Below are 20066 nucleotides of genomic sequence, written 5' to 3'. Positions count from 1 at the left end.
GAGCATCCTGTAAGAGGACAAGGTGATTATGTGATTTAGCCTCAGAAGCCACATAGCATCATTTTTACCACAGTCACAGGCCTGCCCAAGTTTAAGGGGGATGGAACATAGACCCCCCCACTTTGTAATGGAGAAGTGGCAACATCACATTGTAAGAGAACATGTGGGATGGGAAGTATTGGTGCAGGCATTCTTTGGAAACTGCAGTTTGCCACAAGGTAGAATATTTGTTTGGTTGTGCATATCTATAATTATGATTAGACTAGAGGCCTGGTGCACAAAATTTGTGCACTTAGGGGCAGGGGTGTTCCCTCAGCCCAGCCTGCACCCTCTCACAGGCCAGGAGCCCTTGGGGGATGTCTGACTGATGGCTTAGGGGAGTGGGCCTGAGCTGGGGAGCGGGCCTAATCTGTCAGTCAGATATCCTTAGCGCTGCTGCGGAGGTGGGAGAGGCTCCTGTCTCTGCTGCTGCGCTTGAGCACACTGACCACCGGAAGCAGCTCCTGTGTTGAGCGTCTGCCCCCTGGTGGTCAGTGCATGTCATAGTGACCGGTTGTTCTGCTGTTCAGTAAATTTGCATATTAGCTTTTTATTATATAGAACAGTTGACCCTTGAACAACATGGGTTTGAACTATATGGGTCCACTTGTATGTGGATTTTTTTCAATAAATATATTGGAAAATTTTTTAGAGATTTCCTTACTGCTGTGAAGCAATCGTATTGATTATACTAGGCTAACAGATTGCTGCTTCTTCATTACCAATGCATGAATTGTTATACTTCTGAATAAATATGAATTTCTTTTTCACATTAACTTTTCATTTTTTAAAAAGTATATTTTTATTGATTTTTTAAAATATATTTTATTTATTTTTTACAGAGAGGAAGAGAGAGGGATAGAGAGTTAGAAACATCGATGAGAGAGAATCACCGACCAGCTGCCTCCTGCACACCCCCTACTGGGGATGTGCCCGCAACCAAGGTACATGCCCCCAACCGGAATTGAACCTGGGACCTTTCAGTCCGCAGGCCAACGCTCTATCCACTGAGCCAAACTGGTTTTGGCTGATTTTTTTTTTTACAGAGAGGAAGGGAGAGGGATAGAGAGTTAGAAACACCGATGAGAGAGAAACATCGATCAGCTGCCTCCTGCACGCGCCCTACTGGGGATGTGCCCTCAGCCAAGGTACATGTCCTTGCCCAGAATCGAACCCGGGATCCTTCAGTCCACAGGCCGACGCTCAATCCACTGAGCCAAATTGGTTAGGGCACCTTTTCATTTTTTATGTTTAGTTTTAGTGACATCTTTAACATCTGCAGTGTTTTGTTTTTATCATATAAGACAATATTGATGTAGGTATTGACATGATTCATCTAGTAAAAAGTCATAAACTTAAGATATTGATAAATACAGTACAGTGCCGTAAATGTATTTTCTCTTTATGATTTTCTTAATAACATTTTTCTTTTCTCTAACTTACTTTATTGTAAGAATCCTATATAATAAAGAGGTAATATGCAAATTGACTGTCACTCCAACACACAAGATGGCCGCCCCTCATGTGGTCAAAGATGGCCACCCCCATGTGTACACAAGATGGCCGCCACAAGATGGCTGGCAAGGGGAGGGCAGTTGTGGGCAATAAGGCTAGCAGGGGAGGGCAGTTGGGAGGGACCAGGCCTGCAAGGGAGGGCAGTTTGGGGGGACCAGGCCTGCCGGGAAGGGCAGTTGGGAGGGACCAGGCCTACAAGGGAGGGCAGTTTGGGGGTGACCAGGCCTGCAGGGGAGGGCAGTTAGGTGCAACTGGGCCGGCAGAGGAGGGCAGTTGGGGTGACCAGGCCTGCAGGGGAGGGCAGTTGGGGGTAACCAGGTCAGCAGGGGAGAGGAGTTAGGGGCAACCAGGCTGGTAGGGGAGGGCAGTTAGGGGTGACTGGGCCGGCAGAGGAGGGCAGTTGGGGGCGATCAGGACTGCAGGGGAGGGCAGTTAGGGGCAACCGGGTTGGCAGAGGAGGGCAGTTGGGGTGACCAGGACTGCAGGGGAGGGCAGTTGGGAGGGACCAGGCCTGCAAGGGAAGGCAGTTGGGGGTGATCAGGCCTGCAGGAGAGGGCAGTTAGGGGCAACCGGGCCGGCAGAGGAGGGCAGTTGGGGCAACCAGGCCTGCAGGGGAGGGCAGTTGGGGGTGACCAGGCCTGCAGGGGAGGGCAGTAAGGGGCGACCAGGCCGACAGGGGAGGGCAGTTAGGGGCAACCCGGCCTGCAGGGGAAGACATTTGGGGAGTACCCAGGCCTGCAGGGGAGGGCAGTTGGGAGGACCCAGGCCTGCAAGGGAGGGCAATTGGGGGTGATCAGGCCTGCAGGAGAGGGCAGTTAGGGGCAACTGGGCTGGCAGAGGAGGGCAATTGGGGCAACCAGGCCTGCAGGGGTGGGCAGTTAGGGGTGACCAGGCCTGCAGGGGTGGGCAGTTAGGGGTGACCGAGCCAGCAGGGGAGGGCAGCTGGGGGAGACCAGGCCTGCAGGGGAGGACAGTTAGGGGTGACCAGGCCTGCAGGGGAGGACTGTTAGGGGCAACTAGGCCGGCAGGGGAGGGCAGTTGGCGGAGACCGGGCCCACCGGGATCGGGCCTAAACGGGCAGTTGGACATCCCTCAAGGTGTCCCAGATTGGAGAGGGTGCAGGCTGGGCTGAGGGATCCCCCCCCCCCCCATGCACGAATTTGGTGCACTGGGGGTGAATAGCCCCCTGTTCAAAGGTTAGCTGTGTATCTTTCCATATGTTTATTGACCATGTCTATTTCTGTGATTTGTCTTTTTTTATCATTTGCCTTTTTCTATTGAACTATAGATTATTGTTATATTATTGATTTGTAATAGCTCTTATAGATTAAACAAATTAGATTCAAAATTTTTCCCCTTGTTGGTGTGGCTCATTTGGTTGGGTGTTAGTTACTCTGTGCACTTGGAGGTTGCCAGTTCGATTCTCTGTCAAGGACACATGCCCGGGTTGTGGGCTCGATCCCCGGTGGCAGACATGCAGTAGGCAGCCAATCGATATTGCGCTCTCACATTGATGTTTCTCTCTCTCTTTCACTCAAAAAAAAAAAAAATAATAAAAACTATTTAAAAAGTTTAGATTTAAAGTTTGTTTTGAAGATACCTCACTGTGGCCTTAGGAGTCATATAGGGTATGTGGTTGTTTGGTTTGGTGATGTTGGGATTTGTAGAGTAATTATATTTGAGAATCATAGTACTTTTGTTTTTTAAAGCAAGGTGTTCAGGGAGGTGTGGTGAATGATAGCCATTTTTCCTCTTCTATTGGCTATCAGCCTGCCTGAATCACTCTCCATCAATATGAGGAAGAAGAATATCACAGACACTTCAGTTCTCTTTGGTCATGATTATACCTCAGAAGCCAGAACATTTTAGCTGCCAGAAAGTGACAGGTAAATGGGGGAGAATATAGAAACCCACTGACATATTTAGCTATTGAAAACTGTTTTGGATTTCTTTTAATTCTGGGTGTGACTTTTTTTTTTTTTAAGCCTTAGTCTCATCCACATTGAGGTTCAAAATTGTATCAACAAAAATGGATTGACCCGCTAGGAATAGTCATTTTCTAAAATATGGGGATATTTAACAAAAGGAAACATTTCTTTGTACCTTGCCACTAAATTAGAATGTTGTTACTCTTCATCTGCTAACCTCTGATGGGATAAATTCTTTTTTTTAAAATTTCTTTACTGATTAAGGTATTATATATGTGTCCTCATCCCTCCATTAACCCCCCAACCAACCCCCCCTCCCCCACTCATGTCCTCACCCCCCTGGTGTTCATGTCGGGATAAATTCTTAATAAACAATTACAATGTAAGTCTTCTCCCTAGTTCTAATCTTTGACAGTTTTATAGAGTTTGGGCTGGTATTTGCCATCAGTTCTCATTTTAGGTGTGGTTTGATCCAAAGACTTAAATTCTATTGGCAGGACCTGAATCCCACATTTTTTGATTCTGCTCTCTTCCTGTTGGTTTCATTCTCAGGTTACACAGTGATGGAAAGATGGTTGCCAGCATCTCTAGCCCTATGCTCTTCCAGTTTTAGGGCCAGTAGAAAGAAAAAAGAACTCTCAATTTAGGACAGTTTCTTGCTCTTTCATGGACCCTTCATGAATCATGTATTATGGTCAGGGATGTGGGCTCTGCTGATTGGCCTGATTTGAGTCATGTGAACATCCTTGGAATTGGAAGTGGAGTTAATTGTACAGGAAATATACATTGATAATAGGGGAGGATGGTTCTATAAAAGGAAATCTGAGTTTGTTTTTAACAATATGGTTGCTGGGCAGGACAAAACAAAAAACAAAACAAAATGTAAAAACAAAACAAAAACATTAATAGTATTAATAAGAAAAACAACCATTTTAGGTTCTTTAGAGGCACCAGTTTAGAATCACACTAATGAGTAATTCTTTTTTTTTTTCTTTAACAAAAGCAAATGTTTCAGATCTTCAGTGCATGCCACTTAAGTCTTGTTTTAGAAATTATTCTGCAAAGATTTGTTAAAAAATTAAGAAATTTTGAGCCATACTATCCTTTGCCCACTGCCAGCATTTCAGGTAGTAGAGTTGTGCTTTAATTATATCCTTCAGTCCTCCAAATCAAAGGTGAATAAGAGGTTTTAATTTTAGATGTTAGTGAATGTTTTTTTTTTTATTTTCAAGAAAAACAATTTGAAATATGTTACATGCAATAAACATTAATATTTCAAGAAAAACGATTTAGTGAATGTTTTTAACCTCTATATAGGATGTTTTATACGTAGTGTTTCAAAGATTTTAAAGTTATGTTAATTCCAACTTAAAAATTAAAATCTATTCAGCTTTAGATTTGGGGATGGGTGTTACTAGTGCACAACTTGGCTGCCTAAAGCTATTGCTGTAGAATGAAATGCCAAGAGTATTTCATAACTGAAAGCACGGAGCATTTCAGAAAGTTTAGAGATTGTTGGTAAAGAAAACTGCATTGAATGTTATTTTGAAGAGTAATTTCAAAGACTTTGTAATCTAATTACAAAGATCCCTTCAGCAATATCTGTGCATTCATTACAGATTCAGTCTTTGTTAAGGCAGTCAGTCCCGTTGTCCTTGTATTTGTCATAAAATTACTCTCTTGAGTTGAAGGATAGGTCAATGCTCTGCCCTCTGAAGCAATAGAGTATAAAGACCAGATTATATCTATTAGGTATATATAGATATATATGTATGTATACATGTACGTGTGTGTGTGTGTGTGTGTGTGTGTGTGTGAACTGTATTTGGAGAGATAACATGTAACCTCTTTGCTTTCTTCCTGTTTTCCTTCTTTTGAGATATCCCTCTCATTATCATTTACTGTTTTATTTCTTTGTTTATATTTTGTTACTTAGAAATGTTGAGATTAAAAGATGAATAATGATAATGAGTAATCCAACCTCATAGGATTGTTATGAGGATTAAATAGATCACATGTATGAAGTGTTTCGCACAGTACATGGCACATGGTAAGCATTTAATAAATGCTAACAGTATAGTGATGGTAATGGTCTCTGCCATTAAGTCTTTTTTTCCTAGATTAATAGGGAAAATGACTGTAAACAACTACCTGAAATACAAGGCTGAATGAAAATAAGTGTATAGAAGAGATAGAAGCAAAGTTCTGGAGCAATTACTTTCAGTTAGAGCTAAGGAAGGAGGAATCTTGTCTCCTTAACTTTGAAGTGGAAATGAGATCTCTTTAAAGTGAATGGTATTTTAGATTATTTCTAGCAAAAGCATAGAGCTAGAAACATGCATGGATCCGTAAGCTGTCATGTGTGACTGGGGGGTTAAGCACATGGAAGGCCTAGTGTGAAGTAAGGATAGGATGTGGAGATGACGGATTGCACAGGCTTTGAAGACAGTATTGGGAAGTTTGTATTTGGTGCTAGAAGCTTTGGGTAGTATTCTCAAGCCTTTCAACAGAGTACAGGATTGCAGTCTTAACAGCAAAATAAATGTGATTATTGTGTGTAGGCAATTAGTGGGCCTGTCAATTTAAGATCTTGACTGAGAGGGCTAATGGAAAATATATAGTAGGAGGAAATCGTTGCTGTAACCCAGGGTGTGAAATGAAAACTGTTTGCAGATTGTGGGGAAATGAGTCTTTTAGAGGAAGCCCTGGGAACTTTCTGTAAATACATTTGGGACTTTTCATACTTAGAGGATTAAACAAATTTATTAGACAATAACCTTCTCTCTTAAAGAATCTTAATCTTTGGATTGGGAGAAAGGATTGCATCTAAAGAAAGAACTGTACTTTTCTGGTTGACTGCACATGTGACTAAAGATGGACTTACCTCAGTAGAATAGGCTGTCTTTTAGCCCGAAGGGAGAGCTTTAAGCATATTTTAAGACTGAGCACTTTGTTTCTATTTTTAAGTCTCCAAATATAATCATTTGACACAGGGAACCAGCTTTTGGGAATGAATCTCAGATTTCAGCATTGCCAGCATTTTTTTCATTCTGATATGAGATGATTTGACTATCCCTTAAGTTATCTTGTATTTTTGTTGATTTGTACTGTTGCTTAAGGAGCTTTTGCCTTTCTAACACACTTGTAACTCCAAATAATTCATGCATCCTAGTTTGAGAAATTGTTGGAAAGGAGGCCTGATTAGGAAACAGAGCTTGGTTGGCTGCCGGTTGTGAGAATTTAAGCTCACAACAGTTGAATTATTGGCTGGATGGAGTGACCATGAGTTACTGCTTTAATTTTTTGGCTTTGGCCTCTTTTCTTGGTTGTACAGATAGATGGTCAAAACTAGCAATATGGAGTCAGCAGTAATAGCTGCTGATTTTCTGTTGGTTTGAAATGGACTTTGCATGTCTACCAGCATATCCTTCTGAAGAAAAAAAAAGCAAATTACTACTTAGTTTATGTTCCAGGAAATAGTAAGGCTATTTTGCAGTTAAATAGCACCTATGTAACATTTGTGCTTTTAAAAAATATTTCATGTTGTCATTTCATGCTCTCAACATGGAAGTGACATTTTTTTAACCTTGAAAATGAGATAGAGAGGGGATGCTGAGACATAAATAAGAAACTCCGTTAAGGTTGCTGTCTCGACAAATAAACGACTGGGACAACTTACTGTCTTTCATTTTTTGAATTGTAACTTTCAGAAAATTTTATAAGAGGAAAAAGCTGAGCATCTCTCTCTCTTTTTTTTTATTTTTTGGCTACTTTTTAGCGTCGTCTAAGACACCTTCGGAACATTGCTGCCCGCAACATTGTTAATAGAAATGGCCATCAGCTCCTTGATACCTACTTCACACTTCACTTGTGTAATTCTGAAAAGATATATAAAGGTAAGGGAATCTGTGGACTCTCTCCCCACAGATCATTACGTCTCATTTTTATTCTTTTGTGACACAAGTGCCTCTTGCTGTTATTGCTTACTGGAAAGCTAAATTGTCATGCTGTGAAAATATTTCCCTGAGATGTTGTTATATGTATTAAAGAAACATGACGTTTAAGTAGTTCTTTCAGATAACTGAGCCTTACATTGATACGTTTATCATTCCTTTAGGAATGTTAGCTATTAATATCATTATTCCAGTAGCTGCCACTTAAAATATATGAGGCCAGTATCCAGTACTAATTCGCTTTTCTTTAAAATGTAGTTGCTTTCTTTAATACTATGGTAAAATCTGGTCCTAGTTAATATTTTCTCATTTCTGTAATTCCTTGTGAATATGGAGTCATTTTTTATAAGAATTGTCATGGTTTTTATGAACTAAGTTTTATGTATTGAAATGTTGATTCTTCCATAAGTGACAATTCTAAGAGTAGACCAGATATTTTATTCAAAATCACAAGCATCTTTTGAATACATATTGTATGAAAGGCACTTTGATATAATCGGTGACCTTATGCCAGGTGGTGTAAGAAGAGAAGCAAGCATAATGATGGGGGTATTGGATTAGGATTGAAAATATCGATACTAGTTCTAGCTCAGTTACTCACTAGCTGTATGACTTTGGAAAAAGATTATGGCTTTTTGAACCTAATTTTTTCCATTTGTAAAATGGAAATAAGGAGGCTCTATGAAGCCAGCAAGACAGATTTTTATGAGGATCAGCTGAGGTAAGGTGATGACACTTGGTATGATGTGATTAAAGGTCTTATATTAACAAAAGGTGGCATTATTTTAATGAAAGTTACTAAGGATTTATTTTTTAATTTTTTCCTGTGGCAAAGATGAAATATTTGAATGACGTTTATCTTTTGTGTTGTTTTTTAAAAAAATTTATTGATTTTTTACAGAGTAGAAGGGAGAGAGAGTCAGAAACATCCGATGAGAGAGAAACACCAATCAGCTGCCTCCTGCACATCCCCTACTGGGGATATTCCCGCAACCAAGGTGCATGCCCTTGACTGGAATCAAACCCGGGACCCTTCAGTCCGCAGACCGACACTCTATCCACTAAGCCAAACCGGTCAGGGCTATCTTTTGGTTTTAATTACTTTCCCAAACCATTATTAAAGCAGTAGTTGTTTTAACAACTTAAAAAAATTTCAATACTAGCATATGCTCACTAAAACATTCAATCAGGGATTACATAGAGTAGAACCACCTCACCCCTATTTTAAATAGCTTTAAAATAATTTTTAAGGATGAAAAAGGACTCTGAAATCTGCCATTTTCACATAATTTTATTTCATTCTTATTTTTTATTCTGGCCATTGCATGCATATACATATTTTTATCCTCACCCGAGGATAGATTTGTTCTTTATTGATGAGAGAGAGAGGAAGAAAGAAAGAAAAAGAGAGAGATGGCTCATTTGCCTCCCCTACTGCCCAATGGGGGATGGAACCCACAACCTGGTTATATGTCCCGACTGGGAATTGAACCCGCCGCATTTCAGTGTATAGGATGGCACTCCAACAAACTGAGCCACACCGGCCCTGGGCAACATTGAATATTTTAAAAACAGTTGTAGTAATTTGAATGATTAATACTAGCTACTATAACAAATACCACAAATCTCAGTGTCTTAACATAATACATTTCTTACACTAAGTTCAGTGCAGGTAGTGTCCTGGCAGATGTCCGAAAAGTGGTGACTCAGGTACCCAGGCTCTTTCTATTTGAAATGCTGCTGCCATCAACACATGACCTCTGGCATGGCAAGAGAGGGATTATTTGAGGGAAATATTCTTAATGGAAATGGCCCAGCTTAATTCCATTACATTCTATTGGCCATACATTTGAGTTGTTCTTTTTAGGTGAAAAGGGGCCTGGGAGATGCCTTCCTTTGTGTCCAGAAGAAAATACACAGTTTGGCTGCTATTTGTCCTAAACGTATAAGCAGTTTTGCAGATCTTAAAACATTTGATCTACTCTCACTAATTGGTTTTATTATTGGCAATATATGACAGTGCCAGAGTATTTTAAATGTTTGATAGATTTCTGTATAATCCGTTCTTGGTTATCTTCATAGAACTTCTGTATCCTTGCTTCAGTGTTACCTCTGATAGTAGTAATTAAGATAGTACTTAGTGCATTTTAGGTATGTGATAAATGATAGCAATTGTTATTAGAATTGTAATATTAATAATCATAATAGTAGTTTCTAAAAAGAGAGTAGTCACAGGACTGGTTGATGACCATGATGTAAAAACTTGTGTAAGAGATATAAGGAAAGTGATCTTTTTTGTTCTTGTTTTTGGTCTTCTAGCTCAGATTACATTTTGAGCTTAGAAGTGATCATAGACTGTTTCTCTATTTCAATAAAATGATCATTAATACAATTAGGGAATAGCTGGTTTCAGATCACAGGGACGTCCATTGTTGGTGGTGGTTTTGAGTCTGTCACTAAATGGCATTTAGTTAACTTATCTCTAAAATGAGAGGATTGTTGATTTCTTGGACTTTCTTCTGCTCCATAATGTCATGGATGAATGAAGTCTATTTATGGTGGTTTTGTTGGGCCCATGACTTACCTACAACAGGAGGAGCCAGGAAGCTCTTTCCTTACTAAACCTAGTTATACCACCTTGTCTTATTGGACCTGTGATGACAAATACAGGTCCAGTTATTCATTTCATGAATGTTATGTGGCCCTTGGTGTAGAATGACCATGATAGAAAGCCAGTTGGCTCTTCATACAAAACCACCTGTACCACTTGTTTAGTGGCATCAGTTGTTAATTTTAAAAGAAAGTTTTTTTTTATTGGAAGAATATTTGAAATGCTGATTTCTAAGTTATTCTTTTATTTCAGCTGAATTCACAGCAGATCCTAAGAAGTTATATGTAAGATTAAAAAAAAAATTGACATCTTTTAGTGCTCTTAGGAGACTGTCTGCCTTTTAGGTAGTTCAAAGCAAACATTAGTTATCACATTTCCGGAGAACAAAGCCTTGTGTTATTTATGAGGAGCTAGGTTTTAATCCTGGTTTCCTCTTAAATTTGGAATATTTATAAAATCAAGGTTGTTCTTAAGCCATAGTTATTTTCTCACCGTGAAATGTGAGTGCCAGTCCTCTCCTGGAATATCAACCAGCTGTTTTGAATACATCAGAAGACAAACTCTATATAATCCATTTTGGTGATCTCATCCAAGTCTTACAGTTTTAAATATCATTTATCACTAACAACTTGCAAACTTATATTCTTAGCTTGGACCTCCCCTTTGAACTCATACTCCTGTATTCAGTCGCGTACTCTACATCTCTGTTTGGAGTCTAGCAGTAACTTAAACTTGATGTATTCAAAACCGAGTTTCTGATATTCTAGCTCTGAACCACCTCCTGTATTCTTCCTTCTTTCAGAAAATGGCACCTCCATTCTTTCATTTCCTTGCCCAAAAACCTTGAAATCTTCCTGGATTGTCCTTTTTTACTAGTATATCCCACATCCAATCTTTCAGCAAATACTTTTGGCTTTTAGCTGTCAAAATATATCCATAAGCCAATCACTGCTTATTACCTCCAAACCATTGTCATCTCTTGCCTGAATTATTGAAATAGACTTTTAGCAAGTTTGCCTGCTCATGTACCCTCTTCATTATGTTCTCACCAGGATCTCATTAAAATGAAAGAGAGATCATGTTATTCCTCTCTTAAAACCCTTCAGTGCCTTCTCATTTTACACAGTAAAAGCTAAAATCCTTATTAAGTTTTCCAGAAGGCCTTTCATGATCTGATCCTCTTTTACTTCTTGTAACTCATCTCCTTCTAGTCTTCTCTGTTCCAGCCACACAGACCTTCTTGCTGTTCCTTGAATATATCACGTTTACTCCAATTTGAAAGCCTCTGTATTTACTCTGTCTTTGTCCTGGGCACGCTTTCCTCCTATAGCTATATGACGAGCTCCTCCACCTCCTTTAAGGTCTTTATACCAAATGTTTTCTCAGAGAAACTCTCCTGATCACTGACTAAACCCTTTTGAAAATTGTGACTATTCTCCTCCTGTCTTTTGTGCTTTATTTTTCTCCACAATACTTAAGATCGTTTGAGATACTATTTGTTTTATTATTTGGTTGATGTATGTCTCTCTCCACTAGAATGTTAGCTTTATGAGGGCAGAAATTTGTAGGTCAGTAATTTTTAGGTAACTTTTGTTCTCTGCAATGTCTCCAATACTTGGAATGATGCTTGGCACATACTGAGCTCTTCAATATATTTTTTCCATTAATTTTTTAAATAGGTAATGCAGTCCATGGTTTAGCATATATATAAAGTGCAGTTCACATATATATAAAGTATATATGTATATATACATACATACATACACACACACACATATATGTTTGTGTGTGTATATAGGTTTGTATTAGTCTTCCTTTCACCTGTCCAAGCTCCCTAGTTTTCCACCCCACCCTGAAAACCAGTTATTCCTTTATTAACTTTCCTGAGATTCTTTATACAAATACAAGTAAAATTAGTACAAACTACATATATTTCTGTACTTGAAATTTTAACTTAATATATCCTAAATAGTTTTCCATATTTAAAATGTTTTTTCATGTCCTAAATGTTTTTCCGTATTGGTTCATAGAGAGCTTTCCTTATTTTGCATTGAATAAATTATTTAACTGGCTCCCATTAGTAGGCATTTATAGGTGGTTCCAATCTTTTGCTGTACACACAGTACTGTATTGAATAACTTTATAAGCACATTATTTTGTATATTCCAAGAAGTAAAATTACAAAGAGAGGGTGCACTCGGCAGCTGTGGGAGATATTAGAAAAGTGTCCTTGTTTACTTCCCACTTGCTATGTCCTTTCCCTCAGAGCCTCACCAACAGCCTGTTCAGTTAAACTTCTGATTTTTTGCCAATCTGATAAAACAGCTTTATAGTATAGTTTAAGTTTGTATTTTTCTATTCTGAGTGAGGTTGAGGTACTAAAAAAGCATGTGTTGAATGAGTGGAATGCTACATAACAGCCAAAACGGGTCATTGGAAGCATGTTTCTTTAGGCCTTGGCATGGATAGAGGAATGTTTGTATCTGATGCTCCTTTTCATGTTGAAGTAACACTCAGATAATAATCATTTTGCTCAGGTTGAATTAATAAAAATTAATAGAATTGTATTAATAAAAATATACTTTATAATTCACTATTTCTTTTGAGACTCACAACAACCCTGTTATTTTTCAGGTGTCATTCTTCTTTGTAAAGTAAAGAAACGAAGGCCCAAAAAGGTTGACTTGTCCAAGGTCAAGCTTATACATGGTAGTTTGGGGACTGGAACTGGTTTTCGACTAAGCTTTTAAAAAATTCATTCTCTTTTTTCACCATGCTGCTGATTTTATTGTCATAGAATGTTTTGGATGTAACAGAATGATAGACACTATAGGCTCATGTTTAGCATGTTAGAAATTACTTCAGACTCAGTGATTTCTTCCCAAATTGTTTGGCTCCTTTGTTGGCCTCTCTACATTTAAATTAGAAAATCCTTTTTGAGGGTCTCATGGAGAAGGAAAATTGTTTAGTTTCATCTATAATAATAATCTATAATAATAAAAGCATATATGCTAATTAGACCGAACCGCCAGACAACCTTCCGGACGTCATACCGGATGTCCTTCTGGATGAAGCCATCATGACGGGGGCCAAGGCAGAGGCAGTTAGGGGTGATCAGGCAGGCAGGCAGGCCAGCAGTTAGGAGCCAGTGGTCCTGGATTGTGAGAGTGCAGGCCGGGCTGAGGGACCCCCTTCCTGTGCATGAATTTCGTGCACTGGGCCTCTAGTTTATATATAATCAGGAAGGTTTTGAAAGAAATAATGATACTATCCATCTTCTAAGAGCTGGAGGTATTTATTTTGGGAACTGATTAATAGTTTAACTTTGCAGATTAAAAGAAAAAAAGAGTATCTTTCTCCCCCACAACTGATTTTAAAAGGAATACATATTGTAACGAATTCAAATAATAGAAAAATGTAAAAGTATAAAGTGAAAGTACCCTGTTACAGAAAACAACAGCTTTTTAGCCCTTTTAGTCGTTCTTTCTAAAAATATATATGGTGTGTATAAGTTAGAACATATGTATATATTAACATAATAAACACATTAAATTAACATATATGTAAATACATTAAATTACATATATGTTAATTTATGTACATACATATGTATCTAGTTAATTTATGGTTGGAATAATTGATTAGCCACTTGGGAAATAAAATGACAAGAATAATACTTAGTGTTGCCTAGTGTTGGGGAAACAGGTATTTTCCTAAGTGGGATTGTAAATTGGTACAATATTTTTAGTGAATAATTTGGTAATATATCAAACTTATATTTTTCTTTTTGTCTTGCCATTTTACTTAAAAGGTTTTTTATTTATAACATTAATTGAAATATCTAAAAATTGGTAGTAACCTAAATGTTCATCAGTAGGAGATTCTTTTTTTTTTTGTTTTGTTACTCCTTACCTGAGGATATTTTTTCCATTGATTTATAGAGGGAGTGGAAAGGAGGGAGAGGGAGAGAGAGAGAGAGAAACATTTATGTGTGAGAGACACATCAATTGGTTGCCTCCATGAGCCCTGAAAGGGGCTAGGGATTGAACCTGCAACCCAGGTAGGAAGCCCTTGACCAGAAATGGAACCAGAGACCCTTTGGGGTGCAGGCCAACACTCTAACCATTGAGTCACACTGGCTAGGGCAGTAGCAGATTCTTTTTAAAGACGATTAGAATGATCTCTTTTCTTATTTCCAATAATTATTTGGAGATAGAAAAATTAGAAAGTTTTCAAGCAAAAACTAAAAGTAAACAACTTAATATTGTCATCTAAGATAAACATTGTTAATAATTTGGATCCTGTTATAAATTCTTAGAACCTGTTTTTTCCCCACTTAATATATTGTGACTATTTCTCCACAAAGTCAAATATCCTATCTTTATTTTTTTAGGAAGACAAGCTGACAGTAACATAGATGATATGTTTGTCAAGAAGTGCTTTAACCAAAAGAGTATGCACATAAAAGTATTATGACCACCCTAGCTTGTTTGGCTCAGTGCATAGAGCATCGGCCTACAGACCAAAGGGTTTGATTCTGGTCAAGGATACGTACCTTGGTTGCAGGCTCCTCCCTGGCCTGAGCCCTAGTCAGGGCTCGTGCAGGAGGTAACCGATTGATGTATTTCTCTCACATTGATATTTCTCTGTCATTCCTTCTCTCTTCCACTCTCCCTAAAAGTCAATGGAAAAACATTCTCAGATGAGGATTAACAACAACAACAACAACAACAAAGAGTATTATGTCCACGTCTGCTTTTTATTTACTACGTGATGATTCCCAAGCTTCAGTTACCTTTTTAAAAAATATATACTTTTATTGATTTCAGAGAGGAAGGGAGAGGGAGAGAGAGAGAGAAACATCAATAATGAGAGAGAATCATTGATCAGCTGCCTCTGCAGGCCACACACGGGATCGAGCCCACAAACCAGGCATGTGCTCTGACTGGGAATTGAACCGTGACCTGCTGGTTCATAGGTCGACGCTCAACCCCTAAGCCACGCCAGCTGGGCCAAACTTCAGTTATTAGTGGATCACCTTGCCAAGTTGCACTCTTATTTGAATGTTACCTATACCAGTGGTCAGCAAACTCATTAGTCAACAGAGCCAAATATCAACAGTACAACGATTGAAATTTCTTTTGAGAGCCGAAAACCGACTTCTGCACATGGGCCACGAAGTTTCAATAGCACTGTACGTGCGCGCCCGCACGTGGTATTTTGTGGAAGAACCACACTCAAAGGGCCAAAGAGCTGCATGTGGCTCACGAGCCGCAGTTTGCCGACCACTGACCTATACCATTGCATATTTAATATATTTTTAAAAGTTTATTATTTTTAAACTTATGGTTAAGAATAATGTGTAAAATTGTTGATTCAAAAAAACTTTTGTCTACCCTGTGCCAGGAATGGTTTTATGTACCGAGGAGACAGCAATTGTACAAAACAGACACTACCACTACTCCTTTATGGAGCTTACGATGAGTGGTGTAATATGAGCGACACAAATTCAGTATATTAGAAAAAATATAGTTTGTCCATGAATCATTTAAAATCACCTCAAGTACCCATGATATGTGCATCATATTTGGGAAATAGTACTCTTTAGCAACCTAAGGATACAAGGGTCCTTGTAGGCTCTGCAGAGATAGAGCATCCTGGAGATGACTTTGGCAGGGTCTACAGGGAATGTTGGAGGGTGGTTGGAAATGTCTGCCTCAGTCACATTTCTCTTTTTTGATTGTGTCTTCAGGTTTTCTAACATTTACAACATACTTGAAGGTTTGTAAATTCATGAAAGTTTAAAAAACATTTTTTTAAATCCTCACATGAGGCAATTTTTTAAAATTGATTTTCAGAGAAAAGAAGAGAGAGAGGGAAAGAGAGAGAGATCATGTGAGAGAGAAACATTGATTGGTTGTCTTCCGTAGGAGTTCCAACCTGGGATTGAACCTGCAACCTAGGTCTGTGCCCTGACCGTGAATTGAATCCACCACCTTTTAGTGTACCCAATGATGTTCCAACTAACTGAGCCACCTGACAAGGGCTGAATTATTAAATTTTAATGTTTACAGAGGATGTTTGGTCATTAGTCTAATTCTCTAAGTTGTCTGATGAAAAATGGGCCCAAAGAAATGAAAGAGACAGAATATTAAGGACAGGTGGAATATGGTTGCTAGATAACTATTCATTTTACAATACTACGATGAATAATCACAAGTGATGTTTGAAAAAAAACAGAGAATATGGAATCAGTTGTAGAGAGTGGCAGTAGGTAGAGGATAAGAAAGTCTGAGTTTTAAGGACTCAAATTAGAATCTAGGGTAAATGGAGCCAGTAAAAGTAAAAATCACTAACTTAAATCTTAACAGGTTTCGACCTTCCTTTACTAATGTTTTCCTCTTTAAAACACTTTTATTTAATCTTTATTTCTACTTTAATTATTTTTTTACAGATAAAGATATAGAGAGAATAGATCCCTCGAAAATGTCTTACCAAAGCAAATGTTAAAAAATTTATCAGATTAAGAGTTAATGAAGCTTATTTTTTTCCAGATCACTTATTGTTCTTTTTCTTTTTTTCCAGAATTTTATAGAAGTGAAGTGATTAAGAATTCCTTGGTAAGTTTGCCTTCTGATAGGTGCATATGCCTATAACTCCTATTTCAGAAAATGCTGAGACATAAAATAAGGTCAAGTTTAGTTCTGCCTTATCCCGTTAAATCTGCTTAATTACCTCTTAAATCTTTATTGATTTGTTCATTGCTGTATCTCTAGTGCTTAAAACATGCCTGGCACATACCAGATGCTTGATAAATATTTGCTGAATGAACTTACATTTTTTTCCATTAAAAACTTTGGTGTTCAAATTAAATTTTATAATTCTATCACTTCTATTTACTATAGAGGTTTTTGACTTACCAAACATTGTAATAAATGATATTTGTTTAGATATAGTTCTTTAAAATGCTATCATATAGTATCCTTCTCCCTGTTTTTGGCAATGGCATTCCTCAGAAATTTGGAAGTGTCCTACTTTTGATAATCTGTATACTTGATATTTGCATAAATGACTCAATTTATTGGGCCACATTGATTAAAAGAAGAGCTTTATGTCAATGATAATATCCTTTTAATGGTCCAAGACCATTCTGGATTTGACCACTATCTACATTTTTAAACCTCATCTCCTAATATTTTTCTCACTCGTTGTGTTCTAGGCATACCTCATTTTTCAGTGCTTTGAACATGCCAAGCGTGTCTTGTTCCTTATGCCTAGAATACTTGTTTCCACAGCTCTTCATTTGGCTGAAGAATTCTTTGAGGTCTGAGCTATGTCATTTCAGCTAGACCTTCTATGACTATTCCATCTAAAGTATTTCCCTTTTGTCTTGACCTGTATGGCTCAGTTGGTTGGAGTGTTGTCCTGTACACCGAAAGGTCTTGGGTTGGATTCCTGGTTGGGGCACATACCTAGGTTGTGGGTTTGATCTCCGGTTGGAGTGCATACAGGAGGCAACTGATTGATGTTTCTCTGTCACATTGATGTTTCTTTCTCTCTATTAAAAATCAATACAAATATATCCTCAGGTGAGGATTAGAAAGAAATGCTGCTCTTTAAAAAAATAAAATAAATACAGTAGTTCCCTTTTCTCTATTCACTGTTTTTCACGTCATCTGTTTTATTTTCTTTAGAGCATTCTCACTTTTGGGAACTCTTATTCACTCGTTTGTGTTTATTTATTATCCACCTCCCATCTACCACAGCGTAAGTCTCATGAGAGCAGGAACCTTCCCAATCTTGTGCATCTCTGAAACCCTACAGGGTAGAATAGTACAGATGCTCAGTGAGTATTTGTTAGATGAATAAATCAGTGATGTATTATATTTTCAGAATCCTTTGAAATATGTTATTTCATTTCGATTCTTAGAAAATCATGAAGGGTAGATGGAGTAGGTCTTAAGAAACTGCCACACGGAGAGGCCCAGCAACTTTCGTAGTTCTACAACTGCAAGACCGGAACTTCAGTTCCCAGACCTTCTCTCTTAAAGTTTCTACTACTCTTTCCTCTTCATCAGGCTGTCTTCCAAATGTCTCAAATATCATAGATTTTGATCCTCAGCCAAACAGGTTTCTTAAGCCCATCTCTGAGGAGCTCCAGTCATCAGTAAAGCTCTTCAAGCATTACACGATTCATGATAAATGGCTAGCATCATGCTTGACATGGTAGCTACTGAGTCAATATTAGTTTTTCCTTTTCTTTTGGCTTAGGTGGAAATAGAAATAGAAAAAGCCCACAGACAAGTGAGAGCTGGGGAAAGGGTTTATAGAGTAGAAACGTCACTTTGAAATGTCTGCTCCCTTTTCTGTATTCAAAACTACAGTTGGAGATGGTTTTACAACATCCCCTTGCATTTTCTCTGGATTTGTATCATAATGGACTTTATGCTGTAGTGGTACCTTAGTGTACAATTCTGAATTATTAGTATTGTATTTACTTGATATTCACTTGACTTCCAGATCCATATTTCTAAGCATCGTCACCTATCTTCAGCTCCTTTTGACTCCTGTCTTCAGTTGCTTCTGAGCTGTCTACGAAATGTTACATCTTCATCCCTGGTGTACTTAGGCTGAATCATGTTTTGTAACAGTGGATTCCAGACAAGGGAGAGGGTTGGACAAAAAGACGTCCAAGGTCCTTTTCACTTACAGTTTCTCCTGTAATTGTTTCCTGAGTATACCACTTAGCAACACTTGCTTGCCTTGTACTTGTTCAAAAGCGTTTCATCTCCCAACGTGCATGAGAGCTCCTGGAGGTAGGAGACTACCCGGGCATCTTTATGTCGCCCTAGCTCCCCCGTATTCCTTCTGTTGGGTAGTTGTTAGTTAAATGATGATTCATTGATATTTCCTTTTAAGGATATTCTTTGAGATTATGATTTTTTGGAAGGATTGTTTGTTTCTTTTGTAATGTTATTGTAGATTTGCGAAACCTCAGTTCATTTCTCTTCTTTTTGAAAGGATTCATCTTAGCTTTTTGCTAAGTGATTGTGACTGATGCAGATGAAAGGGCACTGAGCACCGCAGGAATCAACAACCCACAGGGCATATGATGGGGATGGCACTTTGTTACCTCCCTTCCTGCTGTCTCTGAAGAACCGCAGTGAGCAGAATTTGTTGATATTTTTCCCTGCTCAGGAACCTTTTTTTTTTTTTGTCACCTGCCAAGAGAGAGAGAGAGAGAGAGAGAGAGAGAGAGAGAGAGAGAGAGAGAGAGAGAGAAGAGAAAGAGAGAAAGAAAGAAAGAGAGAAAGAAAGAAAGAGAGAAAGAAAGAAAGAAAGATCAAAAGGTCCTCCCTCACACCCCCAAACCTGCCACCGTTTGGTGTATGGAACAATGCTCCAACCTACTGAGCCACATGGGCTAGGGTTCCTGCTTAGGAGTTTATAATTCTTAAACTATTGTGATATTTGCTGAATAGAGTTAATGATTTAAATGCGTTTTTTCCTCCTCTTTACCATTGTGCTTGGTACATAGAAGATGCTCAGCAAATGTTTCTTAATGAATGGATTCTTCCACAAATATATTTATTGACTGACTTCTAATTAGTCACTAAAGGATTAGGCAAACTAATACTTTATTTCTAGCTAAGTTTTGGTAACTTTTCACTCTGGTGAACTAAGTTGGACTCTGGTGAGCTTGTGAATAATCCTTTCACTCATGTAACTTTAAGGCTTTGACTTTTTCCTAGGTATGCTTTCTGAGCTTGTTTTTAGATCAGAGTGGCCTGGTTTTGCCACTCTGATGTTAGAGGCAACATGGAAAAATGGATACAAAATTAGAAACAGTGTTTTTCCTTAAAGATTAGATAAATTGTCCTTTAAAAAATATTTTTATTGATTTCAGAGAGGAAGGGAGAGGGAGAGAGAGAGATGGAAACATTGATGATGAGAGAGAATGATTGATCAGCTGCCTCTTGCACAGCCCACACAGGGGATCAAGCCTGCAATCTGGGCATG

At 38.4% G+C, this 20066-nt stretch overlaps 1 protein-coding gene across 4 annotated transcripts in view; it reads left to right on the top strand.

Moving 5' to 3' along the window:
- The window catches only part of UVRAG (UV radiation resistance associated), a 274349-nt gene that overhangs the window by 23181 nt on the left and 231102 nt on the right, over positions 1-20066 (top strand). For 3 of the 4 annotated variants that reach the window (XM_008149987.3, XM_054724634.1, XM_054724635.1), the window contains exons 2-3: positions 7261-7378; positions 16632-16666. In XM_008149987.3, coding sequence (XP_008148209.2) covers positions 7261-7378; positions 16632-16666 — 153 coding nt within the window. Of the gene's footprint in view, positions 1-7260; positions 7379-16631; positions 16667-20066 lie in introns of those variants that run through there. The other variant, XM_054724633.1, reaches the window with a different exon arrangement.

Source organism: Eptesicus fuscus, chromosome 13 (assembly GCF_027574615.1).
Source record: "Eptesicus fuscus isolate TK198812 chromosome 13, DD_ASM_mEF_20220401, whole genome shotgun sequence".
NCBI lineage: Eukaryota > Metazoa > Chordata > Mammalia > Chiroptera > Vespertilionidae > Eptesicus > Eptesicus fuscus.
The sequence above is the reverse complement of the archived record's forward strand: the minus strand, read 5'-3'. Positions and strand labels throughout refer to the sequence as shown.